Consider the following 18,504-nt stretch of genomic DNA (forward strand, 5'->3'; position numbering starts at 1 on the left):
TATGGCCTAAAGGCCACAGGTTGGCAACCCTTGCGCTAAACAACGAATGACTGACAAAAAAAATAAATAAATAAAATTCATGTGACTTTATCTAAATCCACAGCAAATTTGAATGGGAACTTCCAAATGGTTGAGAAGTAGTTGCATTACCATGTCATTACAGTTTTTATAAATAATTTGTGCTGTCAAGCGATTACATTTGTTGAACTAATTAATTGCAATATCTTCCATAATTGATCGCGATTAATCGCATTTTTAAACTACAATTTTCTACACGGCTTGTAACAGATATTTACTTGAGTAAAAACTTGGAATTAATGTGGACAGTTATTTAAGTATATTTCCAATCAAATACTGTTCTAATCGTAGCTCTCTTTGATCCTTGAATACGACTCTTTGCCTGTACAATAAAACTTGAACGATACGCCAAAGACGTACAACTAATATGGTATTTGAAATTGGCTTTGCAAAGTACACAAATTATTTTGGATTCCTCCAATGATCCGTGGATCAACTTTTTAAAGTAAAACTACGTACAAGTCCGTCTTTACGCCACTGACACTCCTCTAAGTTTGGCTGCAAAGTGAGCAGAGGTCAGCTGCCCCAGGAAGTAAATAAAACTGAGTTAACTGAGTGAATTTTGTTAACGCTTTATAAAATTTAAATTAATCTCCAAAGTTAAAACTTTAAGTTTGTCAACACTATAAATAATACATTCAGACAATAATAATGTGATCATTTAATTCATGTAATTAACAATCAAAAATGTAATTATGTTGTTGTTTAATATTCCTTGACAAATTATAAATTATTGTAAATAGATTAAAATTAATTAAATATGAAATTGTTATTCATTATTATTTTATATTCTATATGTTCGTTTTAGAATTGTTATTTTGTATTATACAGTTTATTGTTATTTGTTAGTATTTGTTGATACAGTCGAACCCCCGCTATTTGCAGGACGGCCCGTGAAAAGCGAATATCTGCGTATAATTGCCGCCCATTGAAAATGCGAATCCGCAGGTTCTGAGCCACAATTATGCAGGGGCTGACTGTATATAAAAATGTGACCAAGATAAATCATTTAAAAACTTTTTCCATCATCTATGGAAACCTATGTAAACTGTACAAAACTTTTTTTTTTTTAAACGAGTTAACTAGAACATGAAATTTGTTCAGGATTAATCAGAGGCACTTTAAATTGTGGCAGGCGTGTGCTGACAGCCATTTAACGTGAATTTGAATGTGATTAGTTAATTTTGGGCACCGCCATGTCCCCATTTACAAAGGTTGTGCACACAACCACATTATTGTCAGTTGTTTATTTTTACTTGCCCTCTGAAAAAGATATTTTTTACAATTGAGTTGTACAGAGTATAGGTTACATTAATGGAGGAAAACGTTTCAAAATGATTTATCATGTTCACATCACATAAGCTTGGCATTTGAAAAGAGGTGTGTAGACTTTTGATATCCACTGCACTGTAGGTTTCCTGGCGATGTATTGGATGGATGTGTGCAAGCGTAACTAATGTTTTTTTTTTTTGTTTTTTTTTTACTTTGGCATGTTCATGGGGTGCTTGTTGCGGGGCACACGTGCCGCATGCGTAGGCGGACCACCGTGAGCACTGGAGGCCGCGTTGACCCCTCAGTTTGGACTTTGACGTCTATCACAGTTGACTGCTCTTGAAAGGGACGAGCCATTTGTCAATGATGCCACTCGAAATGTGGCCTTCCTCTGCCAACCCCCTCTCGTTATCCCACACACACACACACACATACACACATGTTCAGGGCCAATCCGGCCTTTGACATTGTGCTGCAGCAGCAGATTGAGGCCCGATTGGCTGCTCAGGGGCCTCGCGGTGCGATTGGGAGCGACTGATAACGGGGGTTGGCCGCGATGTCGTGTTGGATCGTGGGCCAGCTTGTGGTCTGAATTTAGACTTTGTGGGATGTGCTGCCGTGGCCTCTCCTTGTGGATCCTTCCAGATTTACTGCACGGTAATTAGCGGTCGGCTTGTCCTTTGGGAACGTTTACATGTTAACTTTGAACGTCGGGCTTAGGGGTGTTTTTGGAACTGGCCTTCAAATTAAAACACAGCAATGCTTCATAATGTAACTTTTGAGCTCTATATTGTACTGTAATAGCGGCCCAGGGTGCTGTTTATTTACTTAACTACAGATGGGGAATGCCTTTATTTCTACACAAAGGAGAGTTATGCAGGAATATAGAAAAACGGGCAAGAACCGAGGCAGACTGGATGGAACAACTAAGACATTGTGGAGTGGCCTCATTTCAAACTAAGTTCATATAACTTCAGAACATTTTCAATGCTGCGCGAGGAACTTGTTTACAACATGTGGTAAGACTCTGCACTTTATCTGAGAGACTGTTTATTTGCCTTGGTAGGGCCTACTGTTTTGGTTAACAAGAGAGTTCAAATGGGCTTGGCAATTGGTGAACTTTCAAAAGTGGTCCTACTAGTTTGTATCAGAATGTGATTTTTTACATGGTCGGAGAATTTTAACATGGCAGTCTGAGAACTAATACCTTCCGTCGCAAACAACGACCTGCAGGGAGGATACAGAACGGGAGTCTGCCGTGTCGCATTTTATAGCTCCCCATTTTCACAGATGAAAAGAAAAAAACAGAAGGGAGGGGGGGGAATGAATGCAATTTCAGACATATACCTCGGAAATAATTATGAATCATACATTTGTGCTGGGTTCACACACTCACACAGGCGTCACATGTGACTTGGGGAAACCTTTCCAGACTCATGACTAAGACGACTGCAAGGATGACCTCCTTTTCTTTTCTGCGCAAAACATTCCTCATGATTCAGGTGGCTGGACCTACACTCCTTGCAAACAATATTCCTAATCTGAAAGGATTAACAATTTCAAGTATTCCTTGGGATTTGTGTGCATGTGTGTGAAGCTGTTTTCCATTTCATGGACTTCATTTGAAAAACATTTTTGTTGGTAAAATGGTGGAATGCTGGCACTTTAATTCAAGTGCATCCAGTGTGTTGTCTTTCGGTAAATTCTTCAACAAGCGCTTCCTACATAAATTGATAAAGTGCATCAGCTTCAAGAGGGGTGAGTACAATAACAAGACATGGTGTGGGATGCCAGCTGCGTTACCATAATAAAACATTCAGTGCTGCTTTTGTGTCAAGTGAACCAAGTTAGACAAATAGATCCGTGAGGGTTTTGTTTGGGTGTAGGGTTAGTAGGGGAGTATATACTTCGGTTCTCTGTTCTGTCTGCTTTTATTTTAATGGTCATTATAGAACATATTTGTCTCTACATCTTCATTTGAGTGACTTTGTATTAAATATAACTTTCATATTTGAAAGAAAATAAGAAAAAAATAGAGCTATCTGGGCGGCACGTGGTCGACTGGTTAGCACAGTTCAGAGGTCGTGGGTTTGGCCTCCCTGTGTGGAGTTTGCATGTTCTCCCCGTGCCTGCGTGGGTTTTCTCCGGGTACTTCGGTTTCCTCCCACATTCCAAAAACATGCATGGTACCTTGATTGGACTCTCTAAATTGCCCCTAGGTGTGATTGTGAGTGCGGATGTTTGTCTCTGTGTGAAAATGGATGGATAGAGCTATCTGGTGTCGAGTAGACAAAGACCCTGGCACAACTGTAAATCTCTTCTCATTGAAGATTAGTTGTATTTTTATTTTAAAAAAATGAATAAAATAAAATGTTTATTATGTTTAGTCATACTTGTGTATTTTTTATGTTTATATTTTGAATGTGAAATGTAATTTTTACACCTTTTAATATCTTTAAATTAAATTGGTGAATGTAATAATGAAGTTAGAAAATGGGTAATAGTGTATTGTGTAGTGTGTAGTTTGATTTGACACCAATTTAAAATGCTCAGATCTCAAATCCTCTTTCTTTCATCGAAATGAATGGAAAATGTGATTAATCTGTTCCAGCCCACCCCACCAAAAACTAAAACAAACGGAAAACAAATGTTGTTTCAGTATAATATTGTACTTTAGTCATAACTTTATTGAATAGAATATAAAGCATTAAACAGGCTGTGCATTTTGATTTAAAGCTGCAATCCGGTCCGGTGCGCTGCTCCTTCTGGTGTGCCCATCTTGGCCACTGGGAGGCAGTACTGTACAATACAGTCATGCATGCAGACACAAATGACGAAATTACTTTTTATATTACTACTACTCAATAAGTTGCTCTACTATTAGTCTTTTTTTGTGGAGGATAAAGAATATATGCCTGTGACTATTGTTATATTTTCTGTCTACATGGGTTGTTCCACCATTTGTGTTTTGATGTGTTTCATCTTACTTTCTGGCATTACGTTGCAGGGATCTTTGGCCAGAAGCTGGAGGAGACAGTGCGGTACGAGCGTCGCTACGGGAACAAGATGGCGCCCATGCTGGTGGAGCAGTGCGCGGACTTCATCCGGCAGCGGGGGCTTCGTGAGGAGGGTCTCTTCAGACTCCCCGGGCAGGCCAACCTGGTCAAAGAGCTGCAGGAGGCCTTTGACTGCGGAGAGAAGCCCCTATTTGACTGGTGAGCTTCTTTTGTCACGTGACCAACAGTCAACACCTCCCCTTATCCGAACAACCGCTGTCACGCCTACTGCTATAACCATAAATAGTCCTTTGACATGTGAAACATACTTTGTGTCAAATATATTAAATTTATGTCACAGAAGTGCACAGATTCACTTGCATCAGTGCTGCAAAAAAAGCAACATATACAAGGCAAAAGTAAATTATCTCTTCAAAACGGAATTAGGAAGTATTTTGTACAACACTACATAAAAATTGACATTTTCGACAAGAGCAATATGAAGCATACTGCAAAAATAAAAATACTTCTAAATGTAGTACTACGTGGTCCAAATAAAGTAGAACATTAAGTAGCCTTAATTTTCCCTTCTGTTTGGAATTAATAGTATTTTTGTAGAAATAAAAGGAGAGTGGGGGGAATATACAAATATACTAATGAGCAAGCATACAAATCCTACTAAATGTATAAGTATGTTGTACAAATTTGAGTACAAAACCTACGGTTTGTACGAGAACAATACCCCCTGAATATAACTTTAATCTTCTGACTGGAATTAAGTAGGATTCGGCACAGAAATTAGATAACTGAAATGGTGTAACAAGAACAACGATACTAAAAAGCAAGAATAATACATTAAAAAGTACAAGTATTTAGTAGTACAAAAATGAGTCAAAACTGACATTTTCAACACTTAATTTCTACTGAAATCGAGTAGTATTATCTGCTTTGTACAAACGGGACCAAGAACAGGAATAAGCATACAAATAAATCAGGAATAAGCCCTAGTCATTCTCTTCTGACTGGAATTGATTAGGTTCTCTTTGTTTGTATTTTACAAAAATGAGTTGAAAAGTGACAGTTTGACTGTAATTGGTGCCTGCTTACATTTAGGCAATGAGTGCAACATTATACCCTATTGTACAAATGTACAAAAACTAACACCACAACACACTTGCAAACACACACTTTTCCCAATGAAAGGTTTCAAAACCGCCGATTTTTCTTGCTGTCTCCCTTGAGTATCAAAAAAGAAAACCAAATCACCTTCCCTCAACATCTTAGCTCTTAACTTTTTGTGCAAATTCCTGTGACAATGCATTCAAATGGAATTAAATCTTGTTGAATGACTTTAATAGCAACACCTGGTCAGTCCATAAAAACCACCACGTGATCCAATTTTGTCTTTGCAGTAACACAGACGTGCACACGGTAGCGTCGCTGCTCAAGCTCTACCTCCGAGAACTCCCCGAGCCCGTCGTCCCCTTCCACAAGTACGATAACTTCCTGGCTTGCACCAAGCTACTCGGCGCGGAGGACGACACGGTGAGACGGACGCTCTTGAAGGGCTGATTTTCGGCCACATGCAAGCGACATGAGGAAGTTGCGCTTTCTGTGATCCGCAGGGTATGATGGAGCTGAGAAAGCTTGTGGACGGTTTACCTCCAGTCAACTACAATCTTCTCAAATACATCTGCAGGTACACACTGTGATGAGAGTACCAATAGTCTTTTTTTTCTAAACATGTAGGAATATGATGTGGGCATTGGAGTCCTACAATTACAAGAAAAAAAAAAAATCACAATATCACAAGAATAAAAATACCATAGAATGTTTTGTAGTTTTAGAAAAAAAAATCAGCAAATATATGTTGGGAAATAGTATAGTACAAGAATAACGTTGTAATTAGTTCTGAAAAGAAGTAATACTTTGAGAAAAAGGTACTATTATGAATAAAATGTCCGGAGATTAGGATAGCTAAAGTTGTTTTCTGTCTAGGGAAAAAAAATCACGTTATGAGAAAAAAATCACAAAATTACAAGAAAAAAGTCCTCTACATTTACAAGGATGAGGAGTACTAAACTTTAAAAAATCTTTTGCTTTAGAGAATATTAGGAGATGGGGGGATGACAATTTTACAAGGAGGAAAAATAAACATTAAAATTGGGTATATAAGTTGTTTTTTTAATGGAAAAAACACGATAGAGCAAAGTTGTAATTGGTTAGGAAAAAGTTTGCCTATTATGAGGACATTTTGCTGAGGGTTAGGGTTAAAGTTGAAACTAAAATGCTAACAATATACTGTGTATGTATATATATATATATATATATATTTATATATATATATATATATATATATATATATACATATATATATACATATATATACATATATATATATATATACATATATATACATATATATATATATTTATATATATATATATATATATATATATATATATATACATACATAAAAAGTCTTGTTATGAGAAGAAAATCACAGTATTTTGAAATTTAATAATGTAGTGCTAATCCAAAAAAATCCTACAATTACAAAAAGAAAGAAAATACAGTATTATAGAATAAAGTTTTTCCTTCCTAGAATGTTAATACCACATGAGTCAGTTTGTCTGTATGTTTGCATTTACTTGGCAGATTTCTTGATGAAGTCCAGTCATATTCCGGAGTGAATAAAATGAGCGTGCAGAACTTGGCCACAGTGTTTGGGCCAAACATCCTCTGGCCAAAAGTCAAGGATCCGGTTGCCATCATGGAAGGTTCGTACTGAAAGCTCTCCAGAAGTTTCCTTGCCAAACTGTTGATTGTTCTCGTGCCGGCAGGAACCGTCCTGGTCCAGCAGCTCATGGCGGTTTTGATAGGCCGGCACGACGCGCTCTTCCCTCGGGACGAGGACAGTCCCGCCGGCCCGCCGGAGCTCGCCAACAACAACAACGCGGAGTTGCCGAGGCGACCCGCGGCCCAGACGACGGTGGCTCAGAACGTCGAGAACAACAACGTGCACCAGTGCGTCTGGGAGGCGCTCGACTCTCCGTGCCGGCACGAGGACGACCGAGGCTCCCCGCGCTCCGCCAGCCCTCGGAACATTCCGGGATGCTTCGACAACACCCGGAGCCCGCCGCTCACGGTTAAAAAGAACCCCGCGTTTAGTAAAGGAAGCGGGATCGTCACCAATGGATCCTTCAGCTCCTCGCCGCCCTCCTCAGATCCGACCCTGGACAAGTGTCAGATCTTGATGAGCGGCGGTAGCTTACCGGGACGCAGGAACGGGATGCAGAAGGGCACAAAAATGGGCACCGGCGGCGTTACGGGAGGCAGCAACGCCAACGGGGTTCTTCGCATGGGAGTCTCCGGCCCTGACGCGATGTCGGCGGTGCTGAACGGTCGGGGCGGTCTTTGGTTACCCAACGGATGCGTCACCTTACGGGAGGCAAACAAAGCGCAGCGCGACTACCCCAACGGGGATCAAGCGTGTAACCAGAACCGTCTGTCCACGTATGACAATGTGCACCTGAACCATCAGAACCTGCAGCAGCACAACCACGTGGCACACGTGGCGTGTCTCAGCAGCAGCTGCGAGGACAAGCAGAGCGTGGACAGCGCGACCTGGTCCACGTCCTCTTGCGAGATCTCACTGCCGGACAACTCCACCTCTTGCCGCTCCTCCACCACCACCTGCCCCGAGCAGGACTTCTACGTCTGCCATTATCAGGACATGGACGGCCCCAACCAGGACGGCGGCGGCGGCGGCGGGGATTCGGGCGGGGACGAGGGAGGGGACAGTGGCAGGGAGGCGACGGGAGGGGACGGGGCGGCGAGGAACGGCAGCGAGCATGGCAGCAAGTACAGCGGAGGAGGAGGAGGAGGAGGAGGCGCGGGAGGACACGGCGCGCTGCACAGTCTGGTGGCCAGTCTCAAGCAGGAGATGCTCAAGCAGAAGTCTGACTATGAGGCCAGGATAAAGAAGTGAGATTATTAGCTAAAAGAAAACGAAAAAGCATTTTAAAATTCTTTTTTTTAATCAATTAAACATGCATATACAAAGCTACGTGGCCCTGTATGCCAGGGGCGGAGCCATGGGTGGACCCTGGTGTGCACAGGCCCACCCAGATCGATAGACTGCCCACCCAGTGAGAGTCATGAAAAAATATATACTTTTACATCTTTTAGTAAATTATGAAATTGTGTTTTTTTTTTCAAATTGAATATTAAGAAGAGCGTAATTGTGGTTGTCTAAGGAAGATCTGAACTTCATTTTATTCGGTTTGTCATTTTATGTGAATATACTGTACGATGTGTCGGGACAGGAGGATTGTGCGAAGTGAGAGAAATATTCAGGCCCACACTGATTTTTCCAGGCCCAACCGTTAGCCACGTTCTGGCTCCGCCCCTGCTGTATGCGAAAAGAATTGCCCCGCTTTTTACAGTAAATCATGAATTAACTGCACCTAATCACATTTTTGGAATGCTGAGTTCATTTTCACTGACCCTACGTAAGCCGAATTACTTCCAGACCTGCTCAATCAAGAAATCCTTTAAAGGGGAAGTCAACCCAAAAATGTTCTATGCGGCCCTTATAGTCTAAACTTGATGATTAATATTGTGTTTGTGTAATATGAATCAAGCAGATCACAGCACACCTGTTTTTTTATGCTGAGCCGTGATTGGTTGTTACCTGAGCCCTGAGCAACTGCGATGTCATTTTCATTCGGCAGCAAGTGACGAAATGGCCGCCGCGCCTGAGATGTATAAAAACGGGTGGATTTTGCTTCTTAACTCATATTGCACAAACGTAATTGTAATCAAAATGCTGCCCTCTAGTGTGGGCGTAAACAAAATATTATTGTAAAGAACATTTGGGGGTCGACTTCTCTTTAAATAGAAGGCGTCAGAAAAAATGAAGTTGGCCAAAAGATCTCAAAAGGCTCCAACAAAGTGTCACTCTTTCCATAATTTCAGGTGGAGTCTTGGTGACTATGAAATTGTGCATTTTTTATGTTGATCCAGTTTGGATTTATTGAAGCCTTCATCCTAAATCTGTCCCATGTTCAACAACCTCTGTCCTTTTTGCAGCCTGGAGCAGCGCAACCTGGACTTGGAGTCGGAGATGGTGAGCCTGCACGAAGAGCTGGACCAAGAGCGTAAGAAGTACACCATGGCCGAGATCAAGCTGCGCAACGCTGAGCGCGCCAAGGATGACGCCGAGCGCCGCAATCACATGCTGCAGAAGGAGATGGAGCAGTTCTTTTCCACCTTTAGTGACCTCACCGCCACTGGCGGCAACTCCGCCTCCGCCACCGCTGTCGATCCACGCCGGCCCGATCGCAGCAACCCCATCTGGATACAGTGAAGGCGGGCTGGGCAAATACCCGTACAGACTACAGAGTTTATTGTGGCGGCTCAGAGCGGGATTTGGCTGCCGGTTACGTCGAGGAACTTCAACGGATGATTCACTTTCGCCACTAAAAAATGAAATCGGAACTAAAAAGAACTGGATATTTTGGAAGATGCTAATAGGGCAGGACGGGTGCTAGATATGATTGCAATCGTAAAACCTCCACGTTGTCTTCACTTCCACTAGTATGTTGCTTAAAAAAATTGGAAATAAATCAAAACCAGCTGAGAGGTTGGAAGACGCTTTCCAGAGGCAGGAGAGGTGCTGAGCATGTTTTCCATCACTTTACCTATCAATATGTGAATCATGCTACTATGACTACGCAGCTACAATTAGCATTGGCATAAAAATAAGGGCTGTGCAAAGCTTTTTTTTTTTATTGTTGGAATTGTTTTTAGCAGTAGCATTGTGAATTTGTTTGTCAGGCACCGCTCAAAACCTGCGCAATGGACCTCTACGGGACTTAAAGGGGAACTAAACCCAAGATGTCTGTCACACATTTCTTATGTTATATTTTAAATGCGCATATTCTTTATCTGGTGTTCTTAACTTAAATCTATGAAGTATTTGTTCTAAAAAAATATGTAAAACATTACAACATATGTAACAACATCTACTCAGACAACCATTTTTTATGTGTTTACAGTCTGGCGATACTGCGAATTGTATCAAACCTTCCCGCCCGCTTTATTTAATAAGAACAGATACAGTTGGTAAATATTCAGCAACAACAAGCTACACATCGGTCAGATCCATTTATCTAACCAACTAATGGCGAACGTGTCACTCGGCTGACTCGCAATGCTGTTCTTGCATCGTACAAGTTGCTATCCAACCTTATATTGACAACAGTTTACCATGTCATCATAAAATGTTGCCACCAAAACAACACAAAATATCATCCCGAAATCGTGTTCAATCGCTAATCTGATAGAGTAAGAATATCGCTAATTAATTACACTGTTATTGATTAAAATTGTAGCGCTCACTGGCGTTAGCGTCTAGAAGCTAGCTGCTAGCGGGAAGTGCCCAGTGGGCTTGATGACAGCTGGCAGATTACTTTTCAAAGGCAGTTTAATATGCGAAAAGGAATCTGTACCCTTGCCTGACATAGTTGCAATTCCCACCTATTCTATTCTATTCTATTCTAATACCGGTCTCTTCTGTCTCTGTCAGCAACGTTTCTGTCTCTTTTTGGCATCTCTTCTGCATTGATTAACATCCTGGACCTCCATCTACCACCCCATCTGCCTCTGTTAGCAACTCTTCTCCACATATCGCTAGTGATAGCTTGGACGAGGCGGTGAAAAGTTTTCATTTAATAATGAGGACATAATATAAACGATAACGTTGCCTGGGGTGACGTCTGGGTGAGACTTTGTGTAAATAGAACGCTATTTAAATACTCTCAAGGCTATGTGACACGTTACGTACGAAACCGTTGGTCCTCGCTCTTTGTTGTCCATTCTGCTCGTGTACATAAAGCAAAAAGTAGGAGGGAACTCACGTTTTGTCTATAAAGAGAAACAAATGCCTAAATATTTAAATATACGTAAATGTTCACACTGTATTCATGCTTGCACTTACTTCCTCGTTCTCGTCCATGCACATCGGGCTCATGACCAAATTAAACCAAACAGCAGCGAGTGTGTAGCAAGATGTGCGTGAGAGGGAGTGTCTATGATGGACTTGTTCTAATCACGTGTTGAACCAAATAAAGTGTACAATACGAGACAGTTGTTTTAAACCTGCTGCTGGTCATTGCAGGTGCGAAAAATGTGTCCCGATGCTAGGTGGCTACATATTAGCCTCGCTATATACTGTACATACCATATTTCCCTCCCACTTAAGAGGAATAATTGCCTCACTCAAATAAGCCTGTTTGAACCATGTTGGTAACCAAAACAGCAGCACCTACTGAGGCATGTAAAACTTCGTCTTTGTGCATCGCCCTCAGCAGTCTTTTTTTTTTTTTTATGATGAGAGGCGAAGGACTGGGACTTCTGTGGAACGATCCACACACGGAATACTTGATACTTAAAGAAGTAATTATACACATGGTAACTATGAATAAAAACGCATTAAACAAATGGAAATTGCATTTTCTCTTCTTTTCTTTCAGTGTTGCCTTGTAGCTTTTTTTCAGTTATTTTCTGATAAATTTGTGAGAATTGTTATTTCTAACAAAAATATTTTGAATACAAATATTTTAAATACAAATAATAATATGAATGAAATAGTATGTAAATATAATACATTATAAGGTTAACAAATGGCAAAGACATCAAATAAAGACAAAAAAATGTTTTTGAAGTGTCTGTAATATTCTTTCTTTTATCTTTATACAGTAATTTTTAAAAATGTACTACTGCACATTTATTCAGTATACTAATTTATCAAATTAAATTATTATATTTATTATAATTTCATTTTTTTTATTGAATTTATGCCCTATTTATTTCAAAATACAGTATTTTATGTGTGTTTTATATCAGCTGGTATATTAGTACTGTAATAGTATTTGTTTCAAGAAGATACATGTTTTATTAAACATTACAAATACAATTGCAAATCATTAATTAAATATTAATTACATTGAACTAAAACTACATTTAAAAACTTTTTTGAGGTATCATGTGTCCATTCAATGGAGTATTGATTACATTTAACAAATAAACACATTTAAAATCTGTAAAATATTTTGAAAAATGTCAGGAGATACATGTTTAATGCATCAATGCAAAAAAAAATCTATTAGACAAAAACGGTAGATATGTGTTAAAGTTAATCTCAATTACATGTAGATATTAATAGTTTGCTGGACAGCAAAATTATGCAAAACTCAACAGAGAAGACCACACATTTGTCCAAGATCAATTTTTTTGTTTATTTTGAATCACATACATTACGGACTATTGTTTTGTTTTTACATACACAGTTCCTTTAAAATGTGTTTGGAGTAACAGCTCTCATTTTTCTCTTTTCTTTATTTCATCTTTTGCAATTGTTTCACACTTTTATTTGCCTGAAGCTTTTGAGATCATCAGCAGGAAACTTTTTTTTTTCATTCACTGTCAAACCAACAGAGTGCTTGATTAAAACATTACAAAATAAAAGATGGAAAATGGGAGAACATCACCTGATTCAGATGACCTATACATCGTATATTGTCAACTTAAACTTTTAATTATGTCGTTTGCGTCGCCGTCCCTGCGTCTGCTTTTATTGCATTCTTGGATTGTTGTTATTTACAATATGACAACAAAAGCATGTGACCAGAACTTTTTGTCAGGTGACAAGAAATAAATGGAAAGATCCCCCGTGAGAAAAATAAGGATGTGTCGCTGCTTCAAATCAGGACTGGGAAACCTTGTTGTCTTCTGATGGTTTTATTTGTTTTTTACATTTGCATGGCTGGCCAGATCAAGTGCTCTCACCGGGCTGTACATTGCCCCGTAGGTTCCCCACTCCTGATATATTTTTAGTGTGACTAATTGTCAACTTTTTTACACACACACGCGCGCGCGCACACACACACGCACGCATCTCTTGTCATTCCCCCCAAAAAGAAACATCAACACAGGCTTTTTAGACAGTTGTGTTTTCAGTTCCGATTGTGTTGACTTGCTGGTTTATTTCAATCACACGCATATACACCCTAATCATACAGTGATGACAAACGATTTGCTTCTATTTTTCTACTTTTACATTCAGTGCCGACAAGCCAGCAATGACCCAAAATAACTTGTCTTGTATGGAGGTGGGTTTTTTTTGTTTTTGTTTTTTTGCCAAAAATGATTTAAATATAAACTATATAAATACGTCAAATATAAATGATAATAATAAACGTGATTTTTTTTTAACTTGCTTACATTTTAAATGTGAATAACTGGTAATAATTGGCCATTCTGAATAAATTTAAATTATTCACTTTTTATTCGGTATTGTTTTACTTATTTCCTTATTAATTTGCAATGGATAAAAAAGCACTGTGACGTTTAGATGTCAAATTGAAATGCCAATCGTCAAATCAGATGGGGGTGGGATCAATGATTTTGATTGGTCACACTGGGGATAGGCCCACCTATTTCTGTTTCAGCTCAAGCAAACAGGTGCCACCATAATGGTCTACTCCGACTTTTGTTTTAAAAATCAACTTAATATTTATTGTTTTAATTACTTTATATTTACCTCCTTTTGGCAAGAAAAACAAAAACAAAACAAAACATTACAACGTGTAGTAGTCGTAACAACAAGGTGTGAAAATTACATTCATGAAACTAAAAAAAAACAAAAAACATAAAAGTGATCCAGTAAATCTAAAGATACAGAATTAAGTTCGTAATGGTTTAAAAATATCACGTAATGTGCAACAAAAAGAGCCTCAGAGAAGGCGAAGAAAAATCCTTGTAATAGTGGAAAGTTGCACCCTGTTTAAAGAGACAGAAAATGCCCCGACCGACCGGACCCTGAACGCATCACCGAGCTGTACTGTAGCTTATTCTGGAGACAGCATCCTCTAGCAGGCCTTTTAAGATACTGCAGGTGTACATCAAGATGGACTTTTTTTTCTTTTTTTTTCTTCTTTTTTTTCAAAAGGGAATTGGTAAGTGACTGATGGTTTCTTAATTTTACCTTGATTTGAACAGCGGATATCGAACATATTAAAATGAATATTAAAATAAAATAAAGTACAGTTGTTGCTGAGCCATGCACTGAGGGATGAGAGATGAATCCAAACTTTATTCCTCACGTTTCAACTAATTATTTTCTCGTTTTAAGGCAAAAATAAGTCATGTTATGTGTTGTTGTGCAATTTAAAATACTATAGTGTAACTATTTGCCACCACCAAAAGGCACTCGCTATTGCCAGCTACCAATTGTTTGCTCATCTAATGCTGTGCAATATAGGGCCAACACTACATTTATTGTTTTAGCAATACTATAACAACCATTTATGATTAGAATCAGAGCAGACCTCCGCAAAGGCCAGAAAAGTCGTCATAATTGTGTTTTTTGTTGTTTGTTAGCTAACTAGCAGGCCACTTCCTGGTTCAAGGCAATCAGTGGGGGTGGATGCCACCATCCATTGATGATCTTTCCCACACTTTATGGTAGGTATGGCTCCACTCACTATTGAGACTTTTACTTTTACCAAGAGGAAAAATTGATGGACTGTAGTTCCAAATCGCAGTAGTCTATCACGTCAGTATCAATTAGAGGTAGGACAAAATATCATAATTGCCATTATATGACATTCTTGTCCTCCAAGGTAGAGTATCAATTAGACAAGGAATAAAATATCGATATAAGGATGTACAGCATCTCTCAGTATCAGTTGGGGGGGGGCAAAATATTGATACTGCAACACATCACATTGTTATCTTTCGCGATTCAATGTTAATCACTCTTTTGTATTGACGATTGCGGCTATATTGTTTTAGTAAATATTGTGATGTACCGGTATTTGTGTCGTGATATTATCTGCAGCCTCACCAAAATGTAGTTTTACTGTTTTACATAACATGAGTGCGTTGATCAGGTTATTAAATACAGTAAAGCTTTTGGCATCCCAAGAATTTTTGCACAGTAAACGACATGAAACGTGAGAATCAAAGCACTGCTGTAGCGGTTATCACTGCGCCCATTTTGCTCTCAATAAATGACATGCAACTGGCTGTTTTGGTGGGAATGGATTATCTGACAGGCCCAAATGAAAGGAACATCACAGCAAAATCACTTTTGAACAGCAGTGGAAGGCCTAATTGTCTGGACCAGACCTCCAATGTCATCTGTTAATGTGTTAGTGGATGTGAGACATATACAGCCGGCTTAAGCATACAGTGACTTTTTTTGCAAGTGTGAATTGAAATCATGCACAAGTGCAGCAACTGGCAGGAGCAATTCAGGTCGCAAGGTGCATCAATAGTCTAAAAATAATGAATTAAAAAAAAAATAGCATACACTCAAAAAAGTGTCCTTTTATTTTAAATGTAAATTATTGTTTAAGTTTTATTTGACTTTATTTTATTACTCTGCATATTTTTTGTATCAACCTGTATGATATAATATATACTAAGTATTTTTTTATTTAATTGATTTTTTTAAAATGTGTTTAATTTTCTATTATTTTACATTAAAAGACAAATTGTTGATCAAACAAAAGGCAATTGTGCGGGACAGGTTGACAAAAAATATTTAGTTTTAGTGTAATAAAATAAAGCAAAATTAAAATAAAAAAAAAAATACATTTTATCAAAATAAAATAAGAAGCTTCCAGCATACTGGCCGTTAGTCCCACTTCATGTGCCCTTCGGCTGTACACAATTACATTATTTACATGACATGGTGTGTTTATAAACACACACACACGCATACACGCACACGTTTTAAGGATTGTTTTGGATGAAGTACAGCAAAGAGGTCACATGATGAGTCCAAAGACGGGAGCGTTTAAATGCTTTTTGGGGCATTTGAAGGGGGGCGCAGGAGGGGCAGCAGCCAGCCAGAGTGTGATGCTTTTACGTTTAAAGGAGATGCAAGTCAAAGCTGCTTTTTGTATGCAATATACGTGGGCTAATATAAGCAAAGCAACTAGAGCATCATCCACATTAGAGTATAACTTTAAATACCGCTGCATTTTTTTTTTGTTTAGCATGACAACGCGCAGGCTTGGTCGTCTCCTATTGATTGTTTCACATTTTTCCTATTTTCCGTTTGTTTTCCAATAGCGCCCCTCTACCCCTCGCCTTTCTTCTTCTTCTTCTTCTTCTTCTTCTTCTTCCTCAGCGGCGGAAGAAGGCGGGGTTGCGCAGGCAGGCGGCTAGTCACCTGCAGCACCCCAATGGTCCCGCCGAGGTCTCCAGGCTGCTGTCAGTGTCTGAGGCCAGGGTCTGGTCGGTGGACATGGACGAGATGTCGTTGATGGACGAGGACGGAGGGAGGCTCTCGCTGCTGTTCACGGCTGCACCTGCGCTGAGGGAAGCAACGGCGGCGCCGCGGTTATAACGTACCAGAGCGCCCTCGTCGGCGCTGGAAGGAAACGTGCCACACAGATAAGGAGGGAAAAGCACGGGACCCAATACAAGGTGATTGGACGAAAACACATCACAGCGTGGCTATTGGAACTTGGGTCCAGTGGGTTACACAGAGAAAACAAATAGCGAGTGGCCAAAAAATGTGAGGAATTGACCTCACTCTAAAAATATTGACACAGTGGTACCTTTACGTAGCAAAATAATGCTGGCGTGGAAAATGATCTCGCCCAGCTTGTCTGTGAAATTCATGTTCGTAAACCACTGTAATGAATAAGAGAAATGCTGTGCAGAGTATGTCATGATTTTGATACTGAACCGGCTTAAAGTTGAACGTTTTCTTTACAATAATATGATCTATTATCTTTGATAATAGTTCTATTAATCTTTGATAGTAACCAATCATAACTCAGCTTCAGAAAACAGGTAAGCCGTGATTGGTCGTTACCTGAGCCCTGAGCAACTGTGATGTCATTTTCATTTCAAAATGGCCGCCCCCTCAGATGGCTAAAAACGGGTGGATTTTTCTGCTCATCTCATATTCCACAAACGCAATATTAATCACAATGCCTTGTTTCAACTAGTGGGCTGCATTGAACATACGGGGAAAAAAAATAGGGTTGACTTCCGCTTAAAAACACATTCACATTGAGGCATGTTTTCAATTCTTAGCATTTTTAGCGTTTGCACAGAAATGCTTATGCTAATGTTTTTCCCAAAAGTCGATTTTGGGACCTGTGGTGAAATGTTTAAATTTTTAGGCATTTACGTTTTCTGTACATGTAAACGCTAATGATAAGGGTTTTTCAAAAACTTTTTAAAGGTCGCATTTGTTTGGCTCCTGTTGCTAGACAAGAGTTCATAGGGCTCAATCATAACATCCCCACAGATTAATGAAAAATTTGGCATGTATCTAATAGCCATGCATTCAATGCTTCCCAAGAACCCAAGTCACCATACATACTACAATATATATGATACATAAACATATTTTTGTCATACATTATCGCTTAACATTTCATTTAGTATTATAGAAAAGTAAAGAGAAGACAGATGGACAAGACAATGGGGTGTGTGAATATCAGAGGTTCCAGTAAGGTTGTATATAAAATTGACTTACAGAGCGATTAGGCTTATGCACTGAGAGTACCTGAAGGTGAAGGCTGTCCCTTCACTACGCCATTCTTCGTTCTCTCCTCAAAATTCATCACTTCTTTGTAGATCAACTCTGTGGAACAGAAGAAGTAATTTTAAAAAAACAACAACAATAATACAAATGTTTTAAATATTGATAGCAGAGTGAATGACTCGTTTAGCAAACAATTGAGTTAAGAATGCGTGGGAAGTCAGCTTTGTTTTGTGGCTGGAATGGACGAATTCTAATTTAACTTATGTTCAAGAACCAAGGTACCACTGTTATTTGACATAATTGAATGTTTATTAATAAATAAAGAATACAAAACTCTTTTTTTGTACGGTAGAAATATAGCGGGACAGATACATCATTTTCTGAGAATGAATACATTTTAAAAAGATCAAATAATAACAATAATAATAATAAAAGATTAAAAACAGAGGGCCTAGAAATGAGCCTTGCGGGATTCCACCATTAATTACTTAAATTTGATGATGTTTTTAACAGTGACAGAGAAGAAATAAAGATACAAAAGATGCATACCAGTATTAAGGTTATAAAATTCATTTTGTA

General features: G+C 39.1%; 2 protein-coding genes and 1 long non-coding RNA gene across 12 annotated transcripts in view; 1 reads left to right on the forward strand and 2 right to left on the reverse strand.

Annotated features, from left to right (window-relative positions):
• The window catches only part of arhgap24 (Rho GTPase activating protein 24), a 47,619-nt gene extending 35,767 nt beyond the window's left edge, over nucleotides 1-11,852 (forward strand). For all 4 annotated transcript variants that reach the window (XM_086053296.1, XM_086053297.1, XM_086053295.1 and 1 more), the window contains 6 exons: nucleotides 4,358-4,565; nucleotides 5,759-5,891; nucleotides 5,972-6,045; nucleotides 7,005-7,126; nucleotides 7,190-8,333; nucleotides 9,441-11,852. In XM_086053296.1, the coding sequence (XP_085909422.1) occupies nucleotides 4,358-4,565; nucleotides 5,759-5,891; nucleotides 5,972-6,045; nucleotides 7,005-7,126; nucleotides 7,190-8,333; nucleotides 9,441-9,717 (1,958 nt within the window). In that variant the 3' untranslated portion in view covers nucleotides 9,718-11,852. The remainder of the gene's footprint in view (nucleotides 1-4,357; nucleotides 4,566-5,758; nucleotides 5,892-5,971; nucleotides 6,046-7,004; nucleotides 7,127-7,189; nucleotides 8,334-9,440) is intronic.
• Nucleotides 6,847-11,580, reverse strand: LOC147135332 (uncharacterized). The gene is made up of 2 exons (XR_015089820.1): nucleotides 11,350-11,580; nucleotides 6,847-9,704 (listed from the first exon to the last, which is right to left on the reverse strand). It is a non-coding gene; the product is annotated as an uncharacterized LOC147135332 (long non-coding RNA).
• A 778-nt stretch (nucleotides 11,853-12,630) lies between the features above and the next one.
• mapk10 (mitogen-activated protein kinase 10) overlaps nucleotides 12,631-18,504 on the reverse strand; it is a 30,793-nt gene continuing 24,919 nt past the window's right edge. For 4 of the 7 annotated variants that reach the window (XM_086052988.1, XM_086052987.1, XM_086052990.1 and 1 more), the window contains 2 exons: nucleotides 17,947-18,024; nucleotides 12,631-16,732 (listed from right to left, as the gene is read on the reverse strand). In XM_086052988.1, the coding sequence (XP_085909114.1) occupies nucleotides 16,590-16,732; nucleotides 17,947-18,024 (221 nt within the window). In that variant the 3' untranslated portion in view covers nucleotides 12,631-16,589. Of the gene's footprint in view, nucleotides 16,738-17,916; nucleotides 18,025-18,504 lie in introns of all 7 variants that reach the window. The other 3 variants (XM_086052991.1, XM_086052992.1, XM_086052993.1) reach the window with 3 other exon arrangements.

This window comes from Filicampus tigris, chromosome 15 (genome assembly GCF_054856515.1).
Source record: "Filicampus tigris isolate MCC_2025a chromosome 15, RoL_Ftig_1.0, whole genome shotgun sequence".
In the NCBI taxonomy this organism is placed as follows: domain Eukaryota; kingdom Metazoa; phylum Chordata; class Actinopteri; order Syngnathiformes; family Syngnathidae; genus Filicampus; species Filicampus tigris.